Genomic DNA, 27,623 nt, shown 5'->3' with positions numbered 1-27,623 from the left:
TTACCTCTGGAACAGGGCGAGTCAAAAAAGCTTCCAGATCTTTTTCTTATCAAGAAACATTTTTAACATATTTTCTTTTGAGTTTACAGGACAATATGTTTGGCGCCTGTCAAGCTCCTCAACAGTATGCAGTCTATGGCTGGAGAGACAAGCCATTTGGACTTGGATCATAAGGCAACAGCAATGATATTTACAACAACAATTATCTTTATTCACAAATCCGTCTTTTTGGTTTGCATCTGCTGGATGCTCGAATTGATGCTGAAAACAAAGTTTCATCATTATATTTTGGATTCCACAACCCTTCTATTTAAGCAATTTTGAGAATTTAACCAAGGCGTTATTTTTAATAATATCGTTCATTTTTAAATTTCAGTGTAGCTTCATTAAGATGCTTCTCACGAGTATAGCATGGCACGAAAAAATGAAAATTATTTCGCTGATTTAGAGCTTCCGAAAGATTAATGTTTTACAGAATGTTCTCTTGCTTGTTTATTCTTTTGTTAATAACTTTTTAACTTTGTTTTAAAGCAAACACTCTTATAGTTATTTGAGTTGTTGTTTAAAAATAATCATGATGATTAGCCTTTGTTAAATTCCCAAAACTGATGCCGTCTTGCTTTTGTATAAATTTCTAACATTGAAATGCTGCAACTGGTGAATTATTTTAAATAATACTGTCCCTATTGGATAAATAACTTTTAAGATAATTAATAGCACTAACGCGATGATTACTCGATTTACAGCACTTTGTATATCACCCCTGGCAGTAATTTTAAATAAATTAAATTGTAAATGTTACCACAAACTAAAATATATTAATAATTAAAAATCAATTTGATTTGTTTTATGCAATGCGCGCTTTAATCAAAATATACTCGCGTATATATATGTATATATATTTGTATGTGTATTGTTTATTTTACAATCTTTAATTAATTTACTTGTTTTGTTTTGTTTTGTTTTGTTATGCAATGCTGTAAGTTTTAACATTTTGCGTTGCAACATTTTCTTGAACACACAGCGTGTCTTGTTTAGCATACAAATAATAATACAAAGAATATTATGATGTAATGTAATAGTAATTAACATAATAATAATGCATAATGCGATCAGGCAGAAATTTGTATCCTTGCATACATAAACATATTCAAAGGAGTTCTCTACAAAGAAGCTCATCGTTGAGCCCAATATTGTATGTGTGTGTGGGTTTGTGTGCTTGAATAAATGCGATAGTTTATTCAGCTCATGATAAAGTTTTGAAACTGTACATATATTTTTAGAATTCGCTTTCGTTTTGTGAAATTATATGTTTTCATTTTTAATTGTGAATTAATTCGTTTATTTGTATGTTAATATGTAAAGTAAGCTCTAGATTTGGTGAAAAATACGATAAAGGTTTTTCTTGATTGGTATGATTGCTGGCCAAAAACAGAAAAAGCGGCTTTTTGAAACGCCTTTGTCTCAATTAATTTTGCTGCAGCTACATTGTGGTTATAAAATTAGTAATAGATCTTCTTTTGTTTCTTTACAAATTACATATTCACAGTTTTGGCAGCTGGCAGCTAAGAAAATTGCAATTAATGTTTACAAAATTGAATTGTTGCTGCGCATAAAGCATAAAATCTAATGATTTGTTATGCAATTTGCATGTGGCTCAAATTTCAAATAATAAATTTATACAACAGACAACATAGGAAACATATGTATGCATGTAATAAAATGTAATTTTATGTTGGAGCTACTTGTATGGCATGCAATTCAAAGTCTGTTGCATGCAATTGATTATTGTTAATGAAAGCGTTTAAATAATTATGTACTAAAACATTTGTAATACAGCAATTAATGCAATTAACTTTTACAAACTAAAAGAGTCACACATACACGCATGTTCGTAATGTACTTTCATTTTAAATTATATAATGTGTGTGTGTGTGAGTGTGTGTGTTGCTGTTTTGTATTTCGCTTGTAATTCATAATAATAATTAGTTAATTGTAATAAATAAAGCCTAGTTTCAATGCCTGCTTTAAACTTGGACATCGTTAAATTACTACAAATACATATCTACTACAAAGATGTGCACTTGTGCTTGCAAAAATACTCGCACACATGCGTACATATTCTCATATACATATACATATGTTATATATATTTAATCTAAGTTATCCTGGAAAATTAATTTAATGTAGCCAGTCGCGCCATCCAAAGGCGTCGCACAGAATGGACAAACGGCCTGGAAGCCGTTGGTTCCGTGCGGTATTTCCACATTTGCCCAGTACCTAGAGCAACAAGAATAGATTTAAATTAGCTATGATGTCAATGGTGGATGCGGAACAGCAGCACATACTTGACAGTTTTTTCAGTCGCCATGTGTCCGCATGGATTAAACGCAAACGTGGGAGCGCCCACGTCCACATAGAAGGCCGGTTCGAGGCCCATGCATAAGGTAACAACGGGGCCCAGCTCTAGGCACATGGGACAACGGCGTGCACCGGTGTTCTCATCCTGTCCCCAATCATGATGACCTAACAAATGAACAAAATGCATATTAACGTTTCAGTTGTGTGTGTGTTGAGCCGAGCTGCAGTACCTTGGACATGGCCACAGTTTAAGTACACATAAGGCTGATTAACCTGATCACTGATATTCACTTTGCGTGGAATCACCAGCGTGTTAAGCCCCACTGGACATTGTGGACGACCAGCATTGACGGCATCGATGAGTTTTTCCAAATCGTGTTTGGTCTGCAATACACAATAGATTAATAAAGTTACTATTTTGAGTTAGTCTAGTTAGTTTACCGGTGAATGTTGCAAGCCCTCGGCTGAACGCCAGAGCAGCGTTGCACCGCAGAGATCAATAAGCGTGCCGTCCTGCAAGATGTTGCACTCATCGTAGATCTGTGTATTGTTAGTTATTAATAAACATATAAACAATTCATGATTAGCACTTACGGGCTGTCCCTTTTGTTGTGCTGAACGCGATTCGCGCAGACTGAAGACATCGCCGCCCACGGAGCACTCGCGCCAAAGGCCGCACTTGGCGTTGCCGCCACAGAACGAGCCCTTGGGATGCATGATTAAGACACCATTGGTGGTTAGACCATCAATTTCAACATTGTCCTGCCACTTGGTGGCCTTCTCCTGCAAATTGAGCACAAATTAGTTGCGGCCAAGTGTCAAGTTTGTCAGTTACTTACGCCCAGAAATATATTTCTACTTGAATCAAAGCCGGCGGCAAAGATTCTCGCCTTGGCGGGCTCACAGCGATTAACCAGAATGCGGCAGGCGAAACGTGAAATTGTGCTCTGCATCACTTTAGCATCCTTTTTATCACCGGGCAGCGTGTCCATGACCACAAAATCAATTGGCGATTCCGAGGAGCGTCCCACCTGTGCAAACAAAAGCCGCAGGCATTAGTTACACTTAAAGCTGATTAGGTACCCAACCCAACCCAGCCCAACCACCCAACCAGCAACAGCAACAAATTGACCCAGAAAAGTCAAACTATCTATCCAGCTATCTATCTATCTATTTATCTATCTATATATTGTATGTGCACTTAATACGCTTGCGTTTGCCCTTCAAGCCATCTATCAATGTTCAAATAAATGCCAAATCATGCGATATGCATTTGTTTGTGTGTGTGTGTGTGTGTATCTGTGTGTGTGTATTACACTTTAGTTGTATAAGGAAGCGCAAATGCCAACGGCATAGTCGTTGCTAGGCTCAATAGACTAAGCAATCAATATGAATAATAAATGTCAGAGCGCTTCCTGGCGCTAGAGTTTGCATACCCTTTGGCATTAAACAAATGAAAAAAGGGACAAACTTGAGCTAGAACTTGCTAACGCATAACTTGCAATTAAATATTAAAATCTATATTATAATCAGTAGTATAATCATTGAAAGTAATTTGTAATTTGATTATTAAATTGCTTATTATCATAAGCATTGGTACTGATCCTTAAATCTTATCGAGTTTTGCTCTTTAACATACAAAACTGAATAGTCTAACTAAAGAATGCATTTAGTGTTAAATGAATTAACTGAAATTCAATGCTAGAATTTACAGATATTAGATTGCATTAAGTTTTCTATAAATCTGAAATTGAAGCTTGCTGATTTTATTTCTTTCGTATAATTCTTGGAATTCAAATGGAAATTTCTATTAGAATTTATCTCTCATTAAACCTAATTTAAATTTTATCTCTCATGTCACCTCATCTAGCTCCTCCCACTCACCTGGAACATATCAGTTTCCGTGTCCTCCTTGTACTCGACTATGACCGCCTGATTGCGTGAGAGTGTGTATGATATTGAGTGCTGGTTGGCATCCAGTATGGCCTTCGATGTCTGTGGCGATTGTACGATGTAGTGCTTGGAGCGCTTGACGCCGCTCGGCTCCGTGCGCTTGTGGAGCACAAATTTGGAGCGTCGACGGCCACGATCGCCCTGTGGCAAGTAGCCATTGTAGCTGCAATGGAAACGAGAAAAAACCAGATTAAGTTTTAGCTTTGCCTATGACGTTATAATGTGTTATATATGTTCTTTATCTGATTTATGATAAGACAACAGAGACGACGACGACGACGACGCGGCTGCAACTAAACTATGCCTCACAATTGGGGATAACATTGCACAATGAACAATTTATGTGCGTATGTGTGTGTATCTGTGGGTTAAAGTACGCGTAATTCATTTGGTTTATAGGTCAAGTTCTGCACTCGCGTTGTGTTTACACAATTAGTCAAAAGAGCACTCCCCGCATATTCCGCTGAATAATGAGTTACAATAACTCTTAAAAACACATTTGCGTATTTATTCTTTTTTTTTACAGCCAGCTAATAAACTAAATTGTCGGCTGATTTGAAAAGCAAATTGGGGCTGCATTTGTTAATTCGTTGAGACTATAAATTTTCATATAAAATCAATATTAAACAATATTTAAAAGATATATATATTAAGATTTCAATAAAACTTAAGCGAAGAGAATTGAATTTAGTTCATTAAAATAGCAGCAAAAATAAAAAATTAGTATTAAAGGTTTATATGTAATAGAGCAACACTTGATAGCTGATCAAGGCTGACATCCCTACAACTATCGATTACTTGACCACACCTAAGAAGATCAATAGTATCATCACTCTAAAATGAAAGTTGAAGCCGCAAAGTTGTTTGTTTTATTCCTTTATCATATTCATTTACTAAATACTCGCATTACATATAACATTATTCTTATATAACATATAACATTTATATTTTATATTTAGCTGAATAAATCTTACATATATAATGTTTATCTGAGTTTTCCCTAAGTTACTCTGGGACTATAATTCATAAGATAATTCCTGTCGCGCTGGAATATTACTACAAATAAATAAATATATTTACCAACAGTTAATCTAGCTTACTTGTTCCGAAAATAAAAGCCACAGAATATTTTTTAAATGAAATTCTCAAGCACTTTGTACTAAAATTATTATACTTTTTTAAAATTATTATTATTATAGTCTTAACTATAAATATAGTAATGCAACCTTTTTTGTTAAATTTTTATGTGTATTCCAATTTTTTTTTATTTCTTCAAATTCAACCACACGCTTTATTTGTATGTAATAAAGTAGGGTGATTAACCTAAGCTAATGCTAATCTCTAACGTTCAATCAGTAGGAGTCGGAGACCCCATTACATGCTTGCTACACTTACAATTTCTACCTAGCAACCTCTATAAAAATCTTTTGACAATCTAATGAACAAGTGGGGGCTGCTGCCCCCACATAAAATATCAATATTAATGAACAATACTTTGTTCGAAATGTTACAGAGCAGCTCAAGCTTATGGCAATCAGCATGGGCAGACTAATGGCCATTAAAAGCAAACATTTCAAAATCGTAAACGAAACAGTTTCATTGGAAGCAGCACAGGCAAACAGTGAAAATAAACACACCTATATATACATATATATGTATGTGTGTGTGTATGTGTGTGTGTGTGTGTGTATAATTTTCGGGTTCTGAGAAAATCAAAGGGAGCACAACAGCAGAAAAATGTTAATAAAAATGCGATAATTATTAGTGGGTAAAGTTATTTTTGACAACTCTGCTTTGCTTCGATGTTTTTGCTTCTAATGCTATTTGATAAATCTATTGGAACTCATTTAAGAGCAGTAAGCTGACAGACAGCTAAGAAATGTATATAATGAACATTATATTGTTGTTAATTTTGACGAGCAACAATTAAGATTCGGCTTGTCGTTAACTGGTTTTAAGTTCTATTATATAACTGCGACGAAGAAGTGTGCGACAGCCAAAGTGTTGAAGAAGTCATTAAAGTGGGCGTGGGGGCATGGCTGACAGAGAAATGATTAATTGAGAAATGGATGCAACAAAAATAGATTTAGCTGTCGCCTGCAGCAGCTGCCAATTAAAAAGCAACAGAACAGTTTACAGAACTGTTTAAGCTAATGACAATGACTCAAAGCTCAAGCCCAAGTTGCTGTTGACTTTGGCTCTGGCTTTGGCACAAGGCCCCAAGTGTGAGTCAGCCAAAGCGTCTGGGCAATCAGCGCAATGTCAAGCGAGCAGCCAGACAGTCATCAAGATTTACAAGCGTGCGCCGCAGCTGCCGTCCCGGCCAAAATCATCAATTCTCGGCCTGACTGCAGCGTGGTACTTTTATAATTTATACAACATACATATATACAATATGTATGTGTATTGGTGTGTGTGCATTTAAGCCTTTTGTTGTCTAGTCGCCGCTACAAATGCTCGGGTCAGTAAGCAGATAACGAAGCCGCCGCCATGACGTCACACATCGAATTCTGAATGCACTAGCACTTGGCAAGTGCATTTAAATTTTATATTTAGCGCTATCGGCATTAAGCACTAATAGCTTTAATCTAATATATTCTTAATTGAGTTCTAAACATTTTCGTTTCAACTTTAAAGCCACAAGCTCGACTTCTAACAATCTCAAGCTGCTCTAAGTTTTAAATCTTTGAAGAAAATATTCAGCATATTAATACAATTCTCAAGTATTAACAAGTTTGAAATATTTTATTCAAATATCTTGCATTTTCTACTGAATTTTTTAAACATTTAAATGAAAAGAACCTAAATTTATTATTTATATTTTTTTATAGCAATGAAAATGTTCGCAATTGATACAATTCTCATACCTCAACGTATTTATTATTTATTGCTTTCAATCCTCAATGTTTCTTTAAATTGTTACTTACCCAAGTATCACTAATTCGCCATATCGCAAACGAGGTTTATCTTGTCCATCGCCACCGTCTTCAGCCAGGATGGGAGATACTGTGCCGTCGGTGCTGTAATTAAAAGCCAAAGAAAATAACTAAGATTAGTATAAATGCTTTACTTGTATTTCAAGCTTAAATTTAAACGCTTTTCTGACCTGCCTCTCGCTGTTATGCAAGAGCTGGCAAAAGCAGTAAGCATAAAACAATAAGAGAAGCAAACTTGGCCCAAAACAATTTGCCAAAGTAAATGAAAAGTTGCGTTTTGTTACTTTTAGAATTTCAAATGAGAAAATATTTCTCCAGCAGCTGCAATTCCTTTGGCATGCTAAATTTAACACTCTAAAGTGTTTTTTGGGTAAGTCAAAGGAAGTGCATTCAATATAAGAGCAGTCAGTTCATATCTCAGCAGCAGCTCATTAAGTCGCTCTAAATGCCTGTGAAGTTTGATATTTTAATTTAGTGCCTTTTTTTTTGTTTTTGGGGCATGTCATAAACTTATTTACAGCAATCTAATAAAACAGTACGGCGCCAGCTTACACCCACACACACACACACACACATACCCAGGCCCACCCAGCAACGGGGCAAATGGATTTTATAATGTGCAACCCAAAGGGGTGAGGGGTGAGCGGGGTGCTGTGCTGGCTGCTTGACGAGTGACGTGACGCTGGCACGAGCTGCTTTGGGGTTGCATTGATTTTTGCTCGTTGCATTTAAACTTGCTCCCCTTTCGCTAAGCGGGAGGGAGGTGGGCTGGGGGACTAGGCACTTGAATTTTGTGCAGCGCAGACAGTTTTGTGCGCATACAGTGGGGGGGAGGGGTGAGAGGTGAGGCAAGGTAAATAGATGTGCTGGTTGGTAGGCATTCAAACTAATGCCAGCGCCTTTTTAGCAGCAAACACCAAGTGCATGCAAAGTTTGCTTATGTATTGGTGGCGACATTAATCAAACAGCGAAGTTAACAGACGCAAGCGCTGTTGGCTTTTGATTGCTGCTGTTAAGTTTACAGCGCAGCTGTTAAGCGTTTGCAGTTGGCAGAGCTAAGAAGTTTATGTAAATTTAAAACTAATTTAGCTAGCAAGGAATATAGAACTAAAATTATTATAAAATTATAATGCTATGCAACAAATGTCTGATCTTCCAGTATAAACATAAATTGCTTGAGAACATTTAATGTTTTATATTTATTTTAGTTAATTTCTTTTTTTAGCGTTGCTTGTTGATATGAAATAAATATATAAATTTAATTAATTTGGACTTAAGCTCTTTACCACAAAATAAACGAAACTACACTAATGCGTTGAAAAATATGTCGCTATTTGCTATTTTATTTATCTAATGATTATAAACTTCCATCTAAAGTCTTTAAGTAATATTAATTAGCATACAAATGCTTATAGCAATTGCTAACTGAACTAAATTAATAAAGTTTGCAGCAGCTTAAGGCAAAGCGGAACTCATTTATCTATTTGTTATTTGCTTGGGTACTTGGCACATTAAATTTAATTAAACAACAAACTGGCAGTAAGCAGAAATCTCTTCATAGAGAGCCCAAAAAAAAATATTTGGACATTTGTGCTGTGACTTTAATATTGAGCAATTGAGCAAACAGCTGGCGCAATTGTCAATTTAAAAGTGAATGTTTGTTGCCAGGCGCACATGAAAAGCAAATGAAATGAATTTAAGTTAAATAAATGCATAACGAAACGAATTAATTCCATGAGGCATGAGGGCACACATAACTGCTATACGAACTTGTTTTAAAGACAGTTCAACATGCAATCAGCTGTTGTTGGGGCAAAAGAATTTATTGATTTTCATACAATGGGCGATGGGCGAGCAATTGGAGTGCGGCGGGGTTGGCGTTATAGAGTTTATGGCAAATGTATCTGTGAGATACACAAATACAGATACATCTATTTGTGTTTATATCCGCATGGGCTATCTGCTTTACTAAAAGGGGCGGCATAGAAATCAATTTTTAGCTTTTGCCTATATGTATGTATGTGTGTCTATGTGTGTGTGTGTATATATTCGCATACATAGACATAGCCAAAGCATTCCATGACAACGTAGCGGGCATCGATTTTTTGCTCTATGCTCCGACTCTTTCGCACTCGCATGCCAGCCAACTGGGCCGACAATCGCATTACAATAAATTCTCAGTTACAAAGGGTAAGGTAGAAAAAAAAGTTAAAAAAATTGCATGCGAGGCATTGCATGCTAACAAGTGCAGCAGAGCTCGTTGCAAATGTCAGGAGCAGCCGCGAGAGTCAGCAAAGAGTCGCAAAATCAGTTCATTTCACAGGTGTGTGTGTGTGTGTGTGTGTAGTCTATATAAATTAATTTGATCATTACATAGTGCAACTGCATTCATTTGATTAGCCGCTGACTACAAAGGGCTTTTAGCATTCACTCTTAATTAAGTTTATAGGCATCGTTATTTAAGTAAATTACAAAAAGAGCTGCCACATAAATTTCATTGCATGTCAAAGTGTATAGCGTAGTCGAGTGTGGCAATTTAATAATAATGCAAACATTTCTCAACTTAAATTCCTCCTAGGCGAAGCTCGATGAATATATTACATATTACATTTTTTTAAATGCTTTATGCGCTTATTATAAATTCATCACTATCAATTCATTTATTCATTCATCCATTGAAAAATTATATTAATGAATTAAAAATTATCAGTAGCATAGTTAGATGAATAAATTATCATATTTTATACTTTTTTTATTTATCACTATTCATTACAGCTGAGCTTTGTAGTATTAGAAAATAAAATTAATTTCATAAAAAATATTTCTTAATTAAAAATCGTCATTAGCAGAGATATATGAATTTTGCTAATTTATATACATATTTTCTTTTTATATATTTTTTTATATTATGCTGTGCAATATAGTTGAGCCCACTGTGCAGCGCGTTCTTTGTTATAAATTTAATTTATTGTGTGGCAAATTGTTATGTGCAAGCAACTAATTAGCTTAGTTAAGAACAATAATTTAAATGAATTTTTCTTGAGCAGCTGTAATTGGTAAAAAGGCAGGCCGAATCCCACGAGTTGAATGCATTCATTATGCTTATGTATATGCATATGTATGTGTGCTAACAGTAATTTGAGCTGATGCCTCAGATTCTCAGCAAAAACTGCAAAATGAAACAGATTAAACAATAAACAAGGCAAGCAAATAATCAGCAAACAGACGAAAGACGACACTTGAAGCAGGTGCTCGACACTAGTGTGTGTGTGTGAGTGCATGTGTGTGTGTGTGTGTGTGTGTGATGTATGGCAGGTGTTTCGTTAGCATATTTTATGGCCAAAATTGTGGTTGCAATGCTGTCTGGCTGACGCTTGTTGTTGATGGCACTTTAAAGAGCTGCCTGCCTTCATTCATATGCGCATCATGTACACACACACACAGATACACACACACACACACACACAGAGACATATTTACATATGTATATAAGCCGGCTGCTGTCGGTTTTGCGGGCTTTTGCCTCACAGCTGTTTGGATTTCAAGAATGAAATTCTCAACTTTATGCAAGAGCGAGATACAAAAGAGAGCGCGACGAAAGAGAGTTAAAAACTCGTTTGCGCTGGCGAAATTCGAGCATAAAGCATTCGAGCCAAACAAATTGGCAAAAAGTAAGCGGCAGCTGAAAGAATTTTATAAATAAAAACAAGTTTATGTAATTTGTAAGCTTAGTTCTGCGAGTTTGAACAGTTTGTTCCATAATTTAAATTTTTGCTTTTCACAGCTCTCAGCTGTCTTTGCTCTTGTTAGCAATTTAATGCTAATTCGCTTTGGCAGTTGCTTTTGTTTTCATCTTTTGCTAGTTTGCTTAATTGCATAAGAGTTAGCAAGAATGTTAGCCAAACTCTCATAATTTATTTATAAACTATAAGCAGGCGTTAATTTTAGTCTTGCTCATTCACAATTTCCAGCTTTTTTCTTTGCCCTAACCTAGTTTTAGTTTTATTTTTACTTTTTTGTTTATGCATTTTCCTTAGCTGCTCTGACAGTTTTTTGTGCTGCACACGTTTTGGACTAAAAATAAATGCCAAAACACACAATGGGCCAGGCCAGCAGCCAGCAGCCAGCTGAAGCAGCTAAGGAGCCAGCAATTTCTTTTGCTGTTGTAATAGTTTTCGCTTTTCATTTGGAGTGGAAGCTTTGCTATTGTTGTTTGGCTAGCTCAGCAATTTTATTTGTGTGTTTTTCTCTCTTTTTCTATTTTTGCGGGCCAATGACTGTCACAATTTCATGTTACACTCGTAATGCGGAAGAGTTTGGCTACTTGTGTCTACCTTAAAATGAATGCTCATAGCCAACTGCAGTTTATCGGGCATGAATATGCTAATTTTTTTTATATTTTTTATGAGCGCACATCATCAGGGGCTGGGCTTCAGTTCTAAGTCGTTGCGGCTGCGTGATTACGAAACTAATGACAGACTTACTGATAAATCGTGAACGACGTACATTTTCTTTTATAACCCACACACACACACACACACACACACAGCTAAAGACTTTGCAATTACAACTGTAGATAAGGGTGTTCCAAAGGGACTGCAAATAAAATTTCATGCGGGCGCTTCAAGCGGCTTTGGCAATTGCAATAATTTTCAATAAATTAACATATGTGCTGTCAACAAAGTCACAGATGTCAAGCCACCAAAGCCGTTGCAAATTGATGATATTTTGATAAATATCTATAAATGATAAGCTACGCATACATTATACGCAGATATGGCAGCTATAGCCCCAAGTTCGACGCATGCCTTAAACAAATAGACAAAGCGGGTGGAACAAGTTTATTGTAGTTTTTTTTTTTTATCATTAAACCAATACCAAAACCTTTGTAGACTTTGCCTGAAAAACTGACATACTTAGTATATATGTAATATATATACTATATATGCCTTTTTGAAATATATAAACAGCCAATTCACTTAGCATTGCATCCAAAGTTATTATTGATTTTTAATTTTAGCCAATGGCTCATCATTTTTTATTTAACACATGTGAAATTTCATTAATTTATACATATTACAACAACAAAAGTTGCTTTTCTTATAAGGCAGCCATTGAAAAGTTTTATAGTGTCAATTGCTTGCCCAAAATAATAATTAAAATCATTCAGAATTATTCTGCAGGTTGTTAAACTCTTTGGCAGTTCCCAAATATGGGAACTCTCAGTTTGTCTATGAGGGCGGTGAAATTAGTAAACAAATGAATTTTTTGTATTTGTGTGTGTTCTGACCATAGTCGAAATTTAGTTAATTATATGTTAGCTGACCATTGCACGCACATTGCCTAATGAACGAAACGGAAATGAAAGCTTTTTTTTTTGGTTGGGCACTGTTTAAATAAGTTTGGGAAACAACAACAGAGGTGACATAATTAGTCGGTTATTGTTTAAATGAAATGCAAACACAACAATATAAACAACTTTTGTGATGATTACTGTAAGCTTAGTGAAAGGTAAAAAACTATTATAGAAAAGTTTGCAGAGCGTAAGCTTTTAAATGTTATAAAATTGCGTGTCTACAATGATTGTGACATAATTTAACAACAAATAAGAAACCACAAGCGAATTGACGATAAACAACATGCGCTAGAATAAATAAAATATTACGAAAAGAAAGTAGCGCAGCGTGAACTTTTTATCAGCGCTAAGTGTAGCACTAAACACAAGCGTAAAGCTATATATTGGTACCCAGCTATAACTAACTGACCCTGCAGTACGGCTGCTCGTTGGTGTACGTTGGTGAATCAATCAGCAGTAAATTCACCAACAGGCAGAACGAAAAAAAAAATCAAATAAAGTGCAGCAATTGTTGCCAGCCGTACTGAAGTAAGGCTCGTTGGTGTACATTGGTGAAACATTGGTGAGATTAGCATGTGAATGCCATCAGAAGTATCAACTCATACAATCACTGGTAAATTCTTGCTTTGTTTCTTATTTTAAAACATGAATCTGAAATATGAATATTTAAACGATATGGGTTTGCCTTTTGCTTTTCATAGATGAATTCAACAACAAAGTTCAACAACTTATACTTTTCGTATATAAAATCAACAATAAAGTTCAACAATTGATACTTTTCGTAGATGAAATCAACAACTAAAGTTCACCAATTGTTACTCTTTATAGATAAAATCACTAACAAAGTCTTAACCAATTTGAATTCATTCAATCAGCAATTGATAGGAGCTGTACTGAAGGGCAGCTATACATTTCAGTAGAAATAAGACTCGACTACTACAAACTCTACTGCAAATAAGAGAGAACCTTATCATTAAATCAATATAGTAGTACAACTCTAAGAAACCCCCTCTTATATATTTGATTTGTATTAAAGTGTATGTCAACGTTTTATTGAGTTTGATTTGTAGCTAAAGCTGCAACGATCGATCCGATCCATTGGAGCAGCAGTCACCAAGTAATGACCTATATAAGTAAAGTAGTATACTTAGTTTTATAGGTGTGTGTGTGTGTGTGTGTGTGTGTTGCATTTGTGGTAAATTGTTAGGGTGTGGGGTGAAAGAAAAGGTCTGTGCGCTTGTAGATCAATCATGGAATGCTCTAGACCCTTTTTTTTTCTTTTTTGCTTTTATTGATTGCTCAGCAGCTTGTTGCTCGACTTGACTCTATTTTTGGTTGAACGGCGCACAGTGAATGCGTCTGTGGCTCTATTTTTGGCAGCTCTAGAAGATTTATGGCCGACAGTCGATGCAGCTTAGTCAGCCATGTTTACACACTTTAATTGCTTCGAAGTTGGAAACAGCAAAAGCAACACGACAGGAAATGCTCTGGCGGCCTCAAAATTGCTTTTTACGTGTGCCCCCAAAACGCACGCCCCACATGCCACATGCCACACGCCCTGGCTGAATGCTGCTGCCTGCGTCTGGCCATGGCCATAATCAAGCCAATTTAATAATATGTTACGTCGCCGCGCACAATTTCACCTGCAAGCCAAATGCCCAGCGGGCACTGGCAAAGGCTCCTACTATCCAATGGACTCTCCTCTTTGGCAACAAAGTAACAAAGAGCGTTGATCTGCTCCTGCAGCCCCAAAACAACAACAGCAACAATCATCGACTTGATTAAAAATTCTGCGTTGCACAGCTTCAAAAAAAACAGCGAATATATATATATATAAATATATATACACATAGTTAATGCTAAAGACGCCGTTGTCTACACAACAGCAAAAACAATTTTTGAGTTTGCGTACGTGACATTTGGTCGATTGCATGGCATAGCACATAATGAAGTTAGAATTTTATATATAAGAGTGCTTACTGTACTTTAATATAGCAATGCTAAGCTAAGCTTAATGCTTAGAAAAATGTAGTTCAATTCATAAGTTGTTGCCTTTATGTCTTCAATATGCAAAATATTAAATCGATCGAGCTATTATTAATTAATTAATTTTGAATTATGACAATAATTTAATAATTCGTGTCAAAATGTAGTTCAAAGCATTGAGCTAACAATTTAAATCAAAACGCAAAAAGCTAATTGATCGATTTATTTTGTGTTTAAATTAAATATCGTAGCTCTGTTTATAACTAACAAATATAGAAGTTCTAAAGACAATTACAAAATTATTTTAATGTATAATCTAAGTATTCTATATAGGGTATTTCTGTATTATAACTGAGCTGGTCCAGCTCATTACTTTATGCATATTTTAATCTGAATCTAAGTTCACGCTTACGCTTTATTTTCATACTCTCTTTGTTTGATTAGCCAATAGCATGGCCAGCTAACTTTCTAAGAAATAATTTTTGTTTATTTTCTTTTATTATTTTTTGCTAGCTGCATTGCAGTATAATCTCTGTCTGTAGGATAACTGATGTTGCTGCTGCTGCTAATGTTGATACATATCAACATAGCTACAAATGTTGTTGTTGTTATTGTTGTTATTGTTGTTGTTGCTATTTTTGTTAGCTAGCAATTTTGCACGTAATTCGTCACGTAGCAAAATGCTGTTGCTGATTATGCATTGCAAATTGCAGCCGGCAATGGCAATCTGCATAGCCACAACAAGTACCGCGCAGCTTTGGCCCAAAAACAATTCCAGGCAGGCAGGCAGGCAGTCAGTCAGGCAACCAGGCAACCAGGCTGGCAGTCGTCACTCAAGCATGGCTCTCCCACTCCCACACCCACTCTCTGCCCCCCCGAACAGCTGCTGGCAGCTTCAGCTTGAGCTCCAGCTGCTCGCGCTGTTTGCTGATTGTGCCCGCGAGCCAGGCGAAAGCCATAAATATGCAATACAACATAAAAAGTACAACAAACCAACAACAACATTCGCAAAATATTCGTGCAGCAATTAATGCAAAATTGAAATGAAGCCATAAAAATAAAAATCCATGTGCCCAGCGCTTCGTTACATGCGCAGATTGTTGACATGTTGCTAAGTAATTCCAAACGAGATATGGGACTATCCCAATCATAGAGCTATAGCAACCGCTTTCAAATTAAAAATTCTTGTTGCCAAAGGCGCATAAAATTCTTGTCAACATTTTAATACAAATTGCTTGTTAGCAGTCGGAAGTATAAAGCAGTCGCTATAATATAAATAAATATATATATAGCTGCTGCAACGCTTTCTTTTGTTAGAATTAATTCTTCAAGCAAAATTAGCGCTAGTTGTAAGCTTTCAAAAATAAATGTTATTAGTATAATATTATTATATAGAATTAAGAGTGTTACTCATTTTATTCGCATAGATGGGGATACCAATTCCAAACTATATTTGTTTTGTCTGGTTATCCACTCATTCTTCTGTCTATCTAATCCCCCTACAGTGCAACTAAATTCGATCAATACAAGAGATAGTCACTTAATGTTCGTTATATTCCATTTTATGAGCTTATACTATGCAAATGTCCACTGTGCCTAAGTACTGTGCCATATAAAGTTAGTTTGTCAATCAATTCAAGCCCAAAACTAGCGACAGTCAAACCAAAATGTCAAAGGTCGCACGACGCTTTCGAAATGAGAGACGCTCGACCAAAAGGTCAGACATGGCTTCAACTTAATGCAATCAATATATGCAGGAATAATAGTAATAATAAAGCTGTATATAACAATTGCATGCATAGCAGAACGCTATATGCTGGCATTTAAAAAATGGACTGAGCACACAGCGCAGGGAATATAAATAGAGCACTTGTGGCAGCAGCAGCAGCAGCAGCAACAACAAATGCAAATGCAACAATAGAAGCTGTTGTCAAGCCAACTGTCCCGATTATGTCACTGTGGTTACATATACGCTGAGGTTACATCTACTGCCAGCTAAATCCTTCACTTCCATGTTGTCAAGCTGCTGCTGCGTCTCGTTGTCATTTGTGGCAAGTGCGCTGCTTGCCCCTTTTAAGTTCATCGCTTAAAGAGTGTCATGCACTTTTTTGACTTTTCGCAAGCAAAACAAGTAAGCACATTAAAGTTGGGAGCTATCAACTTATACATACACTTTGACTAGAGCAATTTTTATTATTGGTTGAGAACCACTACAATGCTTTTGTTTAATTTATTTATATTTGCAATTTTTTTACTGAGCGTTTTTTTTTCTGCGTGAGAGCAAATATAAGAGAGCGAATATAAGAGAATTGCTGCGGAAATAAGAGAACCATGCATGTCAAATTTGATTGCTTTAGCTCTTATAGTCGCTGAGTTATCCTTGTTCATACAGACGGGCGAACCGACTTTCTGTTACATTCATTTGCATAACTTCATTGGACCCTTTTTTCCATTTTTACACAAATGTCAAAGTGTATAAAAAGATAAATAAATAAATGAAGAAAATTTCCCAGCATTATTGCAAACATAACATGCATACATTGTAGTTGACACATTTACACACACACACACACATACTGTCACGCCCTTAAGAGCAAATGTCAAAGTTATGCCATTTGCTAATGTGGTCGCTCGTCGAAGCAACAAAAAGCTGAAGGCGGCAGAGAGTGTCATAAATTTAATTGTTTTTCAAATGACACTTTGAAGTGCTTTTGGCGCCCTCTGGCGACCAGAACACACTCCGCTCAAGTTTAGCATAAAGTACAATTATTGTTATTGTACTACTCGCTGTTGTTGTTTTAATTTTGCTAATGCAACAAAACATTCAAATGTTTTTTCCAAACTCTTAGTTCCGTTCTAGTTTTTGTTGAGTGGGTGAGGGGGGAGCCGTAAACCCTCCAAGGCTGACGTCGGACTGATTTTCGAAATGCCAAGAAATTTTCTATGCGATTACGTAGTTTCTATGCCAAAAGGTTATCGCAACTGTGTATTTGTGTGTGTGTGCGTTCGGCTTAGCTAACGGAACTCTTTTAAGTAGAAGCCATTAGTAAAAATTTACCATAGCGCACTTTCAATTTTATTGGTTTTCGTTTTTGTTTTTGGTTTTCTGTTGCGCTTGTTTGCGTGCTGTTCGCATTTGGAACGGATATTGACGAATAGTTTTGAAATAATAAAAGCTATTGCTGCTAGTAGGTGTATGCGGAAGTTATAAACAAACATACATACTATATACATATATAGCAATAATTTCAAGTTGTACTAAGTATATTTTAAAATAGTACGCTATCGCAATATTTATTATTCTTCATCCGTTAATTTTATGATAGCGAAATTTTGGGTTTTATAAAAGTTTCATAATTCGTTGGTTCTTTAAGATATGGCACAAATCTTGAAAGCAGGAAGTTAATTGGCAAAAGTATTATTATGAGTTTGGCACATTTTTTGTATTAAGATATAGAAATGGGCACGCTACCGTCTCGATATTACTAAGCTATGCATTTTTGTTTATTATTAATTTATGCATTTTATTTGTTTTTAATTTATAAATCGTATACGTTAAAATCGTGACTTTTCAAACATAACTAGTCTCACGAAAAAATAGTTTCTTTAAAATAATATTTCCCACTTTCGTACACGAAGCCCACAGTGCCTGGTCTCCATTAAGATTCCTAAACTATTGATTAACTTTTTTAATAAATTATTTCTTTGTTTGTTTGCTTATGTAACATTTTGTACTTGAGAATTTGTGTAAATTAGAAATTCAAATAAACAAAATATGTCAATGTCTCTGTTTCTCTCTTTTACTTGCTCTCAATTGAAGCAGCAAGTGCGTCAGTTGTTATTTTTGTAGCTTACTACAAATCAAAACAGATTAGCGTAGTATGATAACTGAATAGTTGATATCTTGTTATTTGTTCAATGAATTCTCAAAGCGTGCAGATAATTTCTATTTAATTGCAGCGCGGCAAGAGAGCAGCTAAATTATATATCTCTTCTGTTCGTGTGCGTGTGCGTGTATTTGTAATGCAAATACGCTTGTCTGTCTCTTTGTCTGTCTGTCTGTCTGTCAGACCGATATGGTCAGAGTATGGCATTCATGACAAGTAGCCAAAGTGAGCTAGGAGAGAGACCGCAAAGTACACACATACATATGTAATATGTTGACAAGTGCAGTGCACAGAGCAGGCAGCAAAAAGTGAAGAGACAGAAGAGACAAAGACAGACGCTGGATAACAGTGCTGCCAGCTTAGCCAATTTCAGGCTAGATCTAACATAAAAATGAAATAAGCTTTGCAAATAGCTGATAGCTCCTAATCTTGCATATTTTACAGCATATTCTAATAATAAATGTATTTGTAATATCAATGAAACTTTTTGATAAGCACAAGAATAAAGAAGCTACTTCTTTCGATTTTTAAATAAACTTTCTTCATTCAATGGTAAATTTATTTTGAAAATAAAAAATATAAATCAATATTTAGCAGATAAAGTAGTGGCTAGCTTATTTTAGCTTATTTTCAGAATTTTAGCTTCTTTTTTTCCGATTTTTTAATAAACTTTCTTCATGATATGGTTAATTTATTTTGAAAAAAAGTCAATCTTTAGCAGATAAATTAGTGGCTAGCTTATTTTAGCTTGTTTGGTTGCTCAACACTGCTGCTGGTTACTATTGTCGTACCTTGGCAGCCTGGATTTATGGTTATGGCCTGCGATAGACAAGGAGAGGGTGAAGCGGCTGACACTGGCGGCGGCGGCGTTGAGCTTCATGTTGACGTTGTCAATAATCAGACGCTGAACTTACACAGACGTGTGTAGACGCAACTCTCAAGGCAACAACAACAACAACAGCGAAAATAAAAAAAAAAATGAAACGAGCTGTGTCGTGTCTTTGACTGCGGGTAATGCATTTGAGCTTTTCATTTTCGCATTGTTTGCCGCGCTGCAAGCTGCAATTGCCATAATCAGTGCAAAAAAGCGAAAATGCAAGACAAAGACTAAAAGAGACACAAGCGGAGCGATTACGGCGGCATCACTTTCAAGCACCAAACACAACAAAAAACGCAAGAGAGTTTTCACACACACACACGCACACTCTTATGCATGCAAGTGTCTGTTGCTGTGTTTGTGAGCGCGAGAGTTGAAACCTGGCCAGCGACATTGCCTCATTGGCAACAGAAAAAAGTAAAAAAAAAATCAAAAACAAACCAGTTTATTTCCAACTATGACGCATTCATAGCTAAACATTTACTTGCTTTCTCTCTCTCTCCCTGTCTCTTTTACATGCACATAACACTTAACTATGATTTAATCGCATTGCATATGAGGCCAACGTTAACAAAAAATTATTTTTTGCCGTTGAAATTGTTATTATGCATATGAGGCTGACCATGAAAAGCTTTAGTTAAATTTATGCAAATCGTATAAGTAAATTATAGAAAAAACATTTAAATTTATTTTCGCTGCTTTTCACACTTTTGTGGCTTGACTTTTGATTACAAATTTTTATCATTCATTACATGCTTAAAATTTAATCTCCGCAGCTTTACGTAAAAAAAAGTTACATGTAGCCAAATGATTTGAAAGTAACAAACAATTTTAGTTAAAAAACTGTATTAAGTTTAATTTACAAGCACACATGTATAATTTAATTAAATAAGCATGCGCTGCTTTAATTTTAATAATATATTGTTATTAGACATGTAAGTTACGCTTCATGTTTTACTAAAAGTGTTTTTATGTCTTATTATTATAATGTTTTATGCTAAATAAATGCATTTTTATGTGTTAATCACTGATCTGCCTCAACAAAATGTTTGTTAATTGCAGCAATTTGGCAGGCGTTGCTATTAAATCGACTGTTTATAATAATACAATACATACTGTATACGAAAAGTGAACTCAGTGCAAAAGCGATTAGAAGTATTTATGTGAAGGTTACTCAACAGCTGTTCAAGTCCATTACACATCAGCATATATATGTGGATATATGCATAGCTATTTGTCTCTTACACGCTTAAATGTTAATCCGCCAACGCAGCTTAAGATAAGATTAAGACAAACGCTATTTTCAGCATATTTGCAGCTAGCTAACATTTTGGGCTAGCTTATCATTTGGCTTGTATACATATGAAGATAAATGCAACGTTTTATCTTAACCTGAATTCAAAAAGCAAATGAAAACTGCACTTGCTGCAGAAAATCAAATAAAACTGATATGAATGCTTTAGCAATGATTCATATTTGTATTTAAAGCGAAGTTGGGGGCGCAGCCAACTTTTAGAAGTTAATAGTTATAGTGCTGAGTCAGCATTGATGCTGCATTTTATATAGAAAATGTATTTGAAATCCGAAAAGCTGCAAGCTTCCATGCTGAATCTGAATTAAAGGTAAATTTTTCTTACCTTGCAATTTTACAGGCAGTACAAAATTCAAAAGCAAACTCGATCTACGCTGCACACAAAAGTTGGTGTCTCTAGCCCTAGTAGTAACTGAGATTTAACTGCTCATACAGACGCACAGAGCTTAATGCACTCAAGTACTTCGTATTTTATGACTTTTGCACATTTGCTTAACTTTAAGATACATTTTTTTTTCTTTTTTTATAAAAATATCAAAGTGTATCGAAACGTGTGCAATAAATAATAGCAAAATATGAAAAGTCTTTGTACCATCCGTAGTGGCAGCCTTTAGGCGGCGCAAACTGCGCAACTTATTGGCAAAAATGTGGGTCAACAACAACAACCGCAACAGCAACAATAACGCCCAATAAAAGCCACAACAATAGTTGTCAAGCAAATAGATAACTCTGTATGTGTGTGTGTGTGTGTGTGTGTAGCTTATAAGCCTGTCTGCAGTTGAAAATCAAAGCTCGCCCCCCATTCTGCTCAACGCCCAGACAGAAACGTAATAAACCAAAGGCGCGCCTTTGTTATACTTGCAACGATGCCGCTTGGCTCATCAACTTTGTTTGCAATTTGAAAATTGCGCGAAAAGTAACGCGTTTTATACATAAACAACAAACACACACACACACACAAGTTAACTTGTTAGTAGACACACACACACACATTGAAATGCAATTACCCACTAACTAACATGCATATTATGCAAGTAAACAGTTTAATTGGGTCAACTAATGGGCGCACAATGCTTGGCCAGGAAACCAGAGAGAATAATATCGACCACACGTAATTACAAAAACTTGAAGCCAGTTAAAAGAGAACGAACTGCTGCTTTAATTTGCAGTTAGCAGTGCTGAATGCAAAGCTCAAGTGCATTAAACTTTAATTAATTCGCCGCTTGCATGCAAATGCAGTAGGCACTCGCTATAAGCAACGCAGTTGCTATCTGTTATTACCAATGCTGATGCCCAAGTGATATGTAAATTGCAAAATGATTTTCTTAGAGATATAAATAAACTAAAACGCTTTAGATTGCAGTTAACTGTTTAGTTCAAAGCGCAATGTCTAGTTAATAGTTTTCAACTTCAGTCGCCAACCCACAAGCAAATCAACTTCAACTCATGCATCGGTATAAACTTTGTCTAGCTAGACAATGAGTCGTGTCAAAAACAATAACCATATTTATATGTGTCTGTTTTTATTTATTTTTTTAAGGAATTTCCACATTACGTTGTGAACTTAGCAAATGTCTGTGCTTTTTGTATTTGCGCGCGTGGGAAACTGTTAGCCCCCAAAAAATAATTATAATCAACTGCGAAAAGACATTGAGTGAGCCATGTATTTATTTAAAATAAGCTAACAAAGCAGCAGCAAATAAAGAAGAAGAATTGCTGCAAGTGCAATGACCCTAGCCCACACACTAACAAGGACTAACGTCTGGCTTGTTTCACTTTCTTGCGGGCGCCTTTGTTGTCGCCTCAAGAGTCGTGCGTTTTATCTTGGCCATAAAAAAAACACAAGCTGCTCTAACCGGAAATGCCAGCGACTGCTGCAAGTGCTTAAAGGACATGCAAAAGAAGCAAAAAAAAAAATGTTGCAAATTAAGGTCAAATCAAGCTCAGCTGCAGCTCCAGCTACGACCGTCTGCAGTCTGTGCCGGATGCCATTCACACCCTGAACTCAGAACTGAGAGCTACATATGAAGCGTTGGCTCATTTAGTTTGCCAAGCTCTGTGGAGCGACAGAGATGCAAAGAGCGTATTAATGACAGAACACACAGACAATGCAGCCAACAGGATGTATATGCCGCATATCCTTGCTGCAGTTTTTGAAGCTAACTAATCCACACAAAGAACTACAATAAAACAATCATAGTCTACAATTTTTTAAAGTACTATTAACAACAATGAAATAAAAAAAGTTGAGCATATTCAATATGTATATAAAATAATATAGCAAAAATATATTTTATGCATATTTAATTCATCAATATTGGGAGCAATTCATTTGAGTCAGCAACAAATATGTTTATAATTCATTGGTAAATATTGTTAATATTTGTATTTGTTTATTGTTTTTATTACTTTACTTTTATCTATAATCAATGTATATTTTATCTATTTATAATCTTTGTTAGAGCTTTTCCATTTATTATTTACCCCTTCATTTTTTAGTATTCACCTTGCAACTATTAGAAAAGTCAAATCTTTTGTTTATGTTGTTAATAATAACACAACACCTTTCTTCTCACATTGCATTCAAGTGCAACTTGTTGAACATTGTGACTTGGCGTTAATTGTTTATTTCTTAAAGCCAAATAATATGGCGGCCAGATCAAGTTTTCACTTTCGTTTTTCGCACATTCACGACCAACCGACCACACATAAATGCAAATTCATCATAAATTGTTGCAAATTACTTTAAACTACCGACATCAATAATAATAACAAGAGCAACAGCAACAGCAATTTAGGCACAACTTTCACTCGACAACTTGAAACTTGAACTTAAAGTCCCGCGCAGGCTGCTGCTCTGCTCCTTATGTGGGTCAACAAGCCTGAAGGAGCAGCAACCACAAAAAGTTATTTGAAATTGCTGCAAAGCTTTTGGCGAATCCCCGAGTTCAAAAGTCAATGCACCCCGCTTCAGCTCCAAAGGTAATTGCCTGCCCAGGCGCAACAGCAACAGCAGCAGCACGCAGGCATCAAATCTTAAATAGAGAGTCAGCGAGGAGGAGAGATGTACGCGCTGATAAAAGCACACAGCTGTGAACTTTGAACTCGGCAGCGTTCGTTTCGCAGCAGCAAATATTACAGTTATACTCCAACAACAAAATTTGACTGGCAAAGAATAAGGGCGTAAGAGTTAAGAGTTACTTAGAGTCAATAACTTTAGCTTCAAGCCAATGCTTATCATATAAACATATCATATATTTACATATGTATGTATGTATGTGTGTGTATAAACAAAGAACTTGTATGTGCGCGTTCAGCTATGAAAATCTACAGACGTGTTTACTTTGAACAGCATAGATTACATTCAAAGTTCATAAATTCAAAAAAATTTCAAATTTATTCCCAATTTTATCTCTTGATTTGATGATTGTAAATGGTAGACAACTAAGTCTAAAACCTTTAATTCGAATGCAAACTGTAACTCTTTAAGTAACGGCTAATATTTTATTTTATTATTTCACATGTTTTATATTACTCGCATGATTATTTATAGTATTTAGCCAGATTACGTTAAAATCTTAAAGAAAATTAGGCATACATGCGTACATCAGAAACATTTCTAATTTGCATTAATAAATACGAAAATATTAAAAATAATTAATACCAACAAAGAATTTTATACAGCTGTTTTGGCAAATGACTAAATGCATATTTGTTTTAATTGATTTATGCACTGTCTGATTGCTTTATAAATTTACTTATTTTATTTTCTAGTTATCAAAAATAAATGTCAAAAGATTAATTTTAGTTAATATATTTTATGCTACATACATATATTTTAAATATAAACTCGTCCAACTTTGCTTTGGAGCCACTGTTAAATTTGTTCTTATCAGCGAGCTTTCGTCTGGCGCGCATAATGTGAAATGTTTAGTATAACTTTACGTTGAATTACGTTAATAACAATATGTAATGTACACGCACACACACAAACATATGCAAATATATTTGTGGCTCCCACGCTTTGACAAAAGTCACAGTCATCAAGTCACACACACACATGATTCATACATTTGCATAAAAACAGTTAATTATGCGCAACTATATGTGTATGTGTGTGTGGGGGAGATTCATCAATAAATTCACACTTGGCAAATTAAAGAGAATGTTGCTAAGCGCAACAGGCTAGCAACATGCAATGAATTTTACGTATTGGGGGATGTGATCAACAAGAACAAGGAAGTCGCAAAAAAAAAGAGTGTGCGTGTGTGTGTGTGAAAGAGACAGTTGCAGCTACAGCCAGACAGTCAACAACAATGGAATTAAAATTTAATTTTTAATCGCCAAAATGAAGCAAGAGAACACAAACAAACAACGCTAGAGCAGAACAGAGCAGTGTTTGTGTGCGAAAGAGAGAGAGAGTGAGAGAGCCGCATTGCATATATGCATACATAAATACACAGAAATATATATATGTATGTTTGTATTGAGTAAACGCGGCAAGCAAGCTTAAGCATTGACTATACGCAGACACAAAACTCACACCCACCACATATACATACATACATGTGTGCACACACACATGCAAACACACATTGTATGTATACAATGGCGTGCATGCATGCTTAAAGAAAATTTAATAAACAGCAAACAGGACAGAGCGACAGACAGAGGCCGCCGCATGGAAAGCAAGGGGAAGGGGATTTGGTGAATCTGTGTGGAGGAAGTGATCGCCAGTGCAAGAACAAACCGCATCGACGACGACAACAACAACAACAACAGCAAGCAGGAGAACAGAACAGGTCGTGGTCAAAACAAAAAAGCTGAACAAAGCAGGTAAAACCAAAAACAACAGCAACAACAGTTAATGCTCTCTTGCTTGTTGTTGTTGTTTTTAATACTTTGCTTGCATGTTTAGGGGCAACAACAACAACTAGCAATGTTTGTGAATGCAACAAGAACTTGCTGGAAAATAATGTACAAAATATTGTTAAAGGCAAACGTCTAAAATTACAGGCAAAACAAAATCAAAAGAAAAACCAGAGAAAGAGAGCGAAGGAGAGGGAGAGAGAGAGACTGCTGCAGGCAAATGCAGTTAGAGTTCTGTGTTTATTCTTTGCTTGGTTCTCTTCTCCGCGTTTCTGAGTGCCCAAAACCAAAACAGATGAAAATTTATAAAATCGTGTAGAAAATCAAGTTGCACACAAAAGCAAAAGCAGCTGCCCAAAGAGAGCGCATGCGTTTCCTCGTTGTTGTTGTTGCTGCTGCTGCTATTTTTATTTTTGTGCTTTTACATTTTGTATTTTGGAACACACACAAGAAATTTATGCGCCACTCTCTACGTCACTTGGTGGTGACTGCAACTGTGGGGTGTGTTTGTTGTTGTTCTTTTTCCTTTCTATGCGTTGGGGGTTGTTAGTGGAGCATAAAGTACACACACACACACACACGCACATATATTGTCTGTGTATGTGTGTGTATAAATATACAGTTGCACATTGCGACGTAGTTGGCCTCCCCCTGCTAAACAATTAACAAAACAAATTGCGTTATATTCTCGCCATGAGCAAAATGTTTATCAGCGCGTCTGAAGTGAAGTTCATTGAATCCAAAAAACGCTATAATAAACCGCAATTTACGTTGCAAGGGCTATTGCTAATTATTATAGCAAATCTTGAAATGGGTTGATGAACCGCTGATAAGCGACAAAGAAAACAAAAGCGAATTGTTGAACTTACCGCTTGACCATTTTGTTGGTTACACCAGAGTTGTTTTCCTGCTGCGTTCCAATATCAACGGATTTATTATAATCCAGTTTTGATGAAAAGATTTTTATGCGACGGAAATCAATTTTGGCGATATCTTCGATTACCTTTGTTTTTTTTTTTGTTTATAAAAAATGCATTGCAAGAAATTAATTATTTTGTTTAATTTAATTTTCAATTAATTTAAGATGGTGTAAACTTTTTTGTCGACAGTTGTAATAGCGCAGCGGGAGTCCAATTGGAACGCGTATAAATAAACGCAGAAATCAAATACAAAACTAAAACGCACTGTAAACAAAAAAGATACTACATTCATGTATAAATATTTATTTCACATTTGCCAAACGAACAATAATAACAAAAGCCGCATAGTTGATTTTTTACACTTTGTTTTCCTTTTGAAGCTTCAGTTATATGTATGTGTGTTTTTATTTTTCATGCATGTATTTAATTTGCTACGAAAAACACTTAAATGCAAGCCCTTGAGCAATTTCAATAATTCACTTTTTAACATCAAAAGTAGAAATTAAATTTATCTTTATGCACTTTAGTATTTAATGCGTTTTCTGTGTACACACACACATATGCATAGACACTCATACATGTGAAAAACATACACCTACAATCCACAGCAAGTGGCAATAGACATTCATTCGCTTTACCTTTGAAAAACGATTTATTTAGCAATTCTTGCACTTATTTTCATTTATTGCCGTAAAGCAGTTGCTTCATTTCGTGAATCAAACACTCAAACACATATATTTACTTCACTTTATTCAATATATTTATTTATTACAAATCGAATTTCACGCGCGGCTCAACCTTTTCGACGACAACAACGTTTTTTGATTATTTCTTTTTATAAAGGGTGCCATATGGATGATATGTGCGAGAATATCCGATGTCCAACGTTATCGTTATTGTTATCGTCGATATAACCACATTTTATTCAAATGTGAAAAGCCAACCAATTATATTTTATAAATTAGAATAAGCATTATGTTAAAATCGACAGGCCCATATGTGAAACAAGTTGAATTCGCAAAACTAATACGGTGACAATAAATTCAACAAAAATAAAGATACAGGGGTGGAAAATATACTTACAAACTATCAGCAGTGTTGCCAACTGACTTTCATGTCTTTTTGGATAAGCGGGAAATGAAACCACTTTGAAATGTAAAGTAGGG

The 27,623-nt window shown here is 35.6% G+C and overlaps 1 protein-coding gene across 1 annotated transcript; it reads right to left on the bottom strand.

Annotated features, from left to right (window-relative positions):
• Positions 1-1,935: 1,935 nt before the first annotated feature.
• LOC108603141 (protein pellino) lies at positions 1,936-27,261 on the bottom strand. The gene is made up of 10 exons (XM_017991678.1): positions 27,096-27,261; positions 26,407-26,540; positions 7,242-7,334; positions 4,246-4,477; positions 3,201-3,392; positions 2,956-3,144; positions 2,803-2,901; positions 2,592-2,745; positions 2,349-2,526; positions 1,936-2,280 (listed from the first exon to the last, which is right to left on the bottom strand). Exons 2-10 carry the CDS (start codon positions 26,415-26,417, stop codon positions 2,154-2,156), a joined length of 1,275 nt encoding a protein of 424 aa, XP_017847167.1. The 5' UTR covers positions 26,418-26,540; positions 27,096-27,261; the 3' UTR covers positions 1,936-2,153.
• Positions 27,262-27,623: the final 362 nt, after the last annotated feature.

This window comes from Drosophila busckii, chromosome 3R, assembly GCF_011750605.1.
Source record: "Drosophila busckii strain San Diego stock center, stock number 13000-0081.31 chromosome 3R, ASM1175060v1, whole genome shotgun sequence".
In the NCBI taxonomy this organism is placed as follows: Eukaryota; Metazoa; Arthropoda; class Insecta; order Diptera; family Drosophilidae; genus Drosophila; species Drosophila busckii.
Note: the sequence above shows the minus strand (reverse complement) of the source record. Positions and strands in the feature narration are given on the sequence as shown.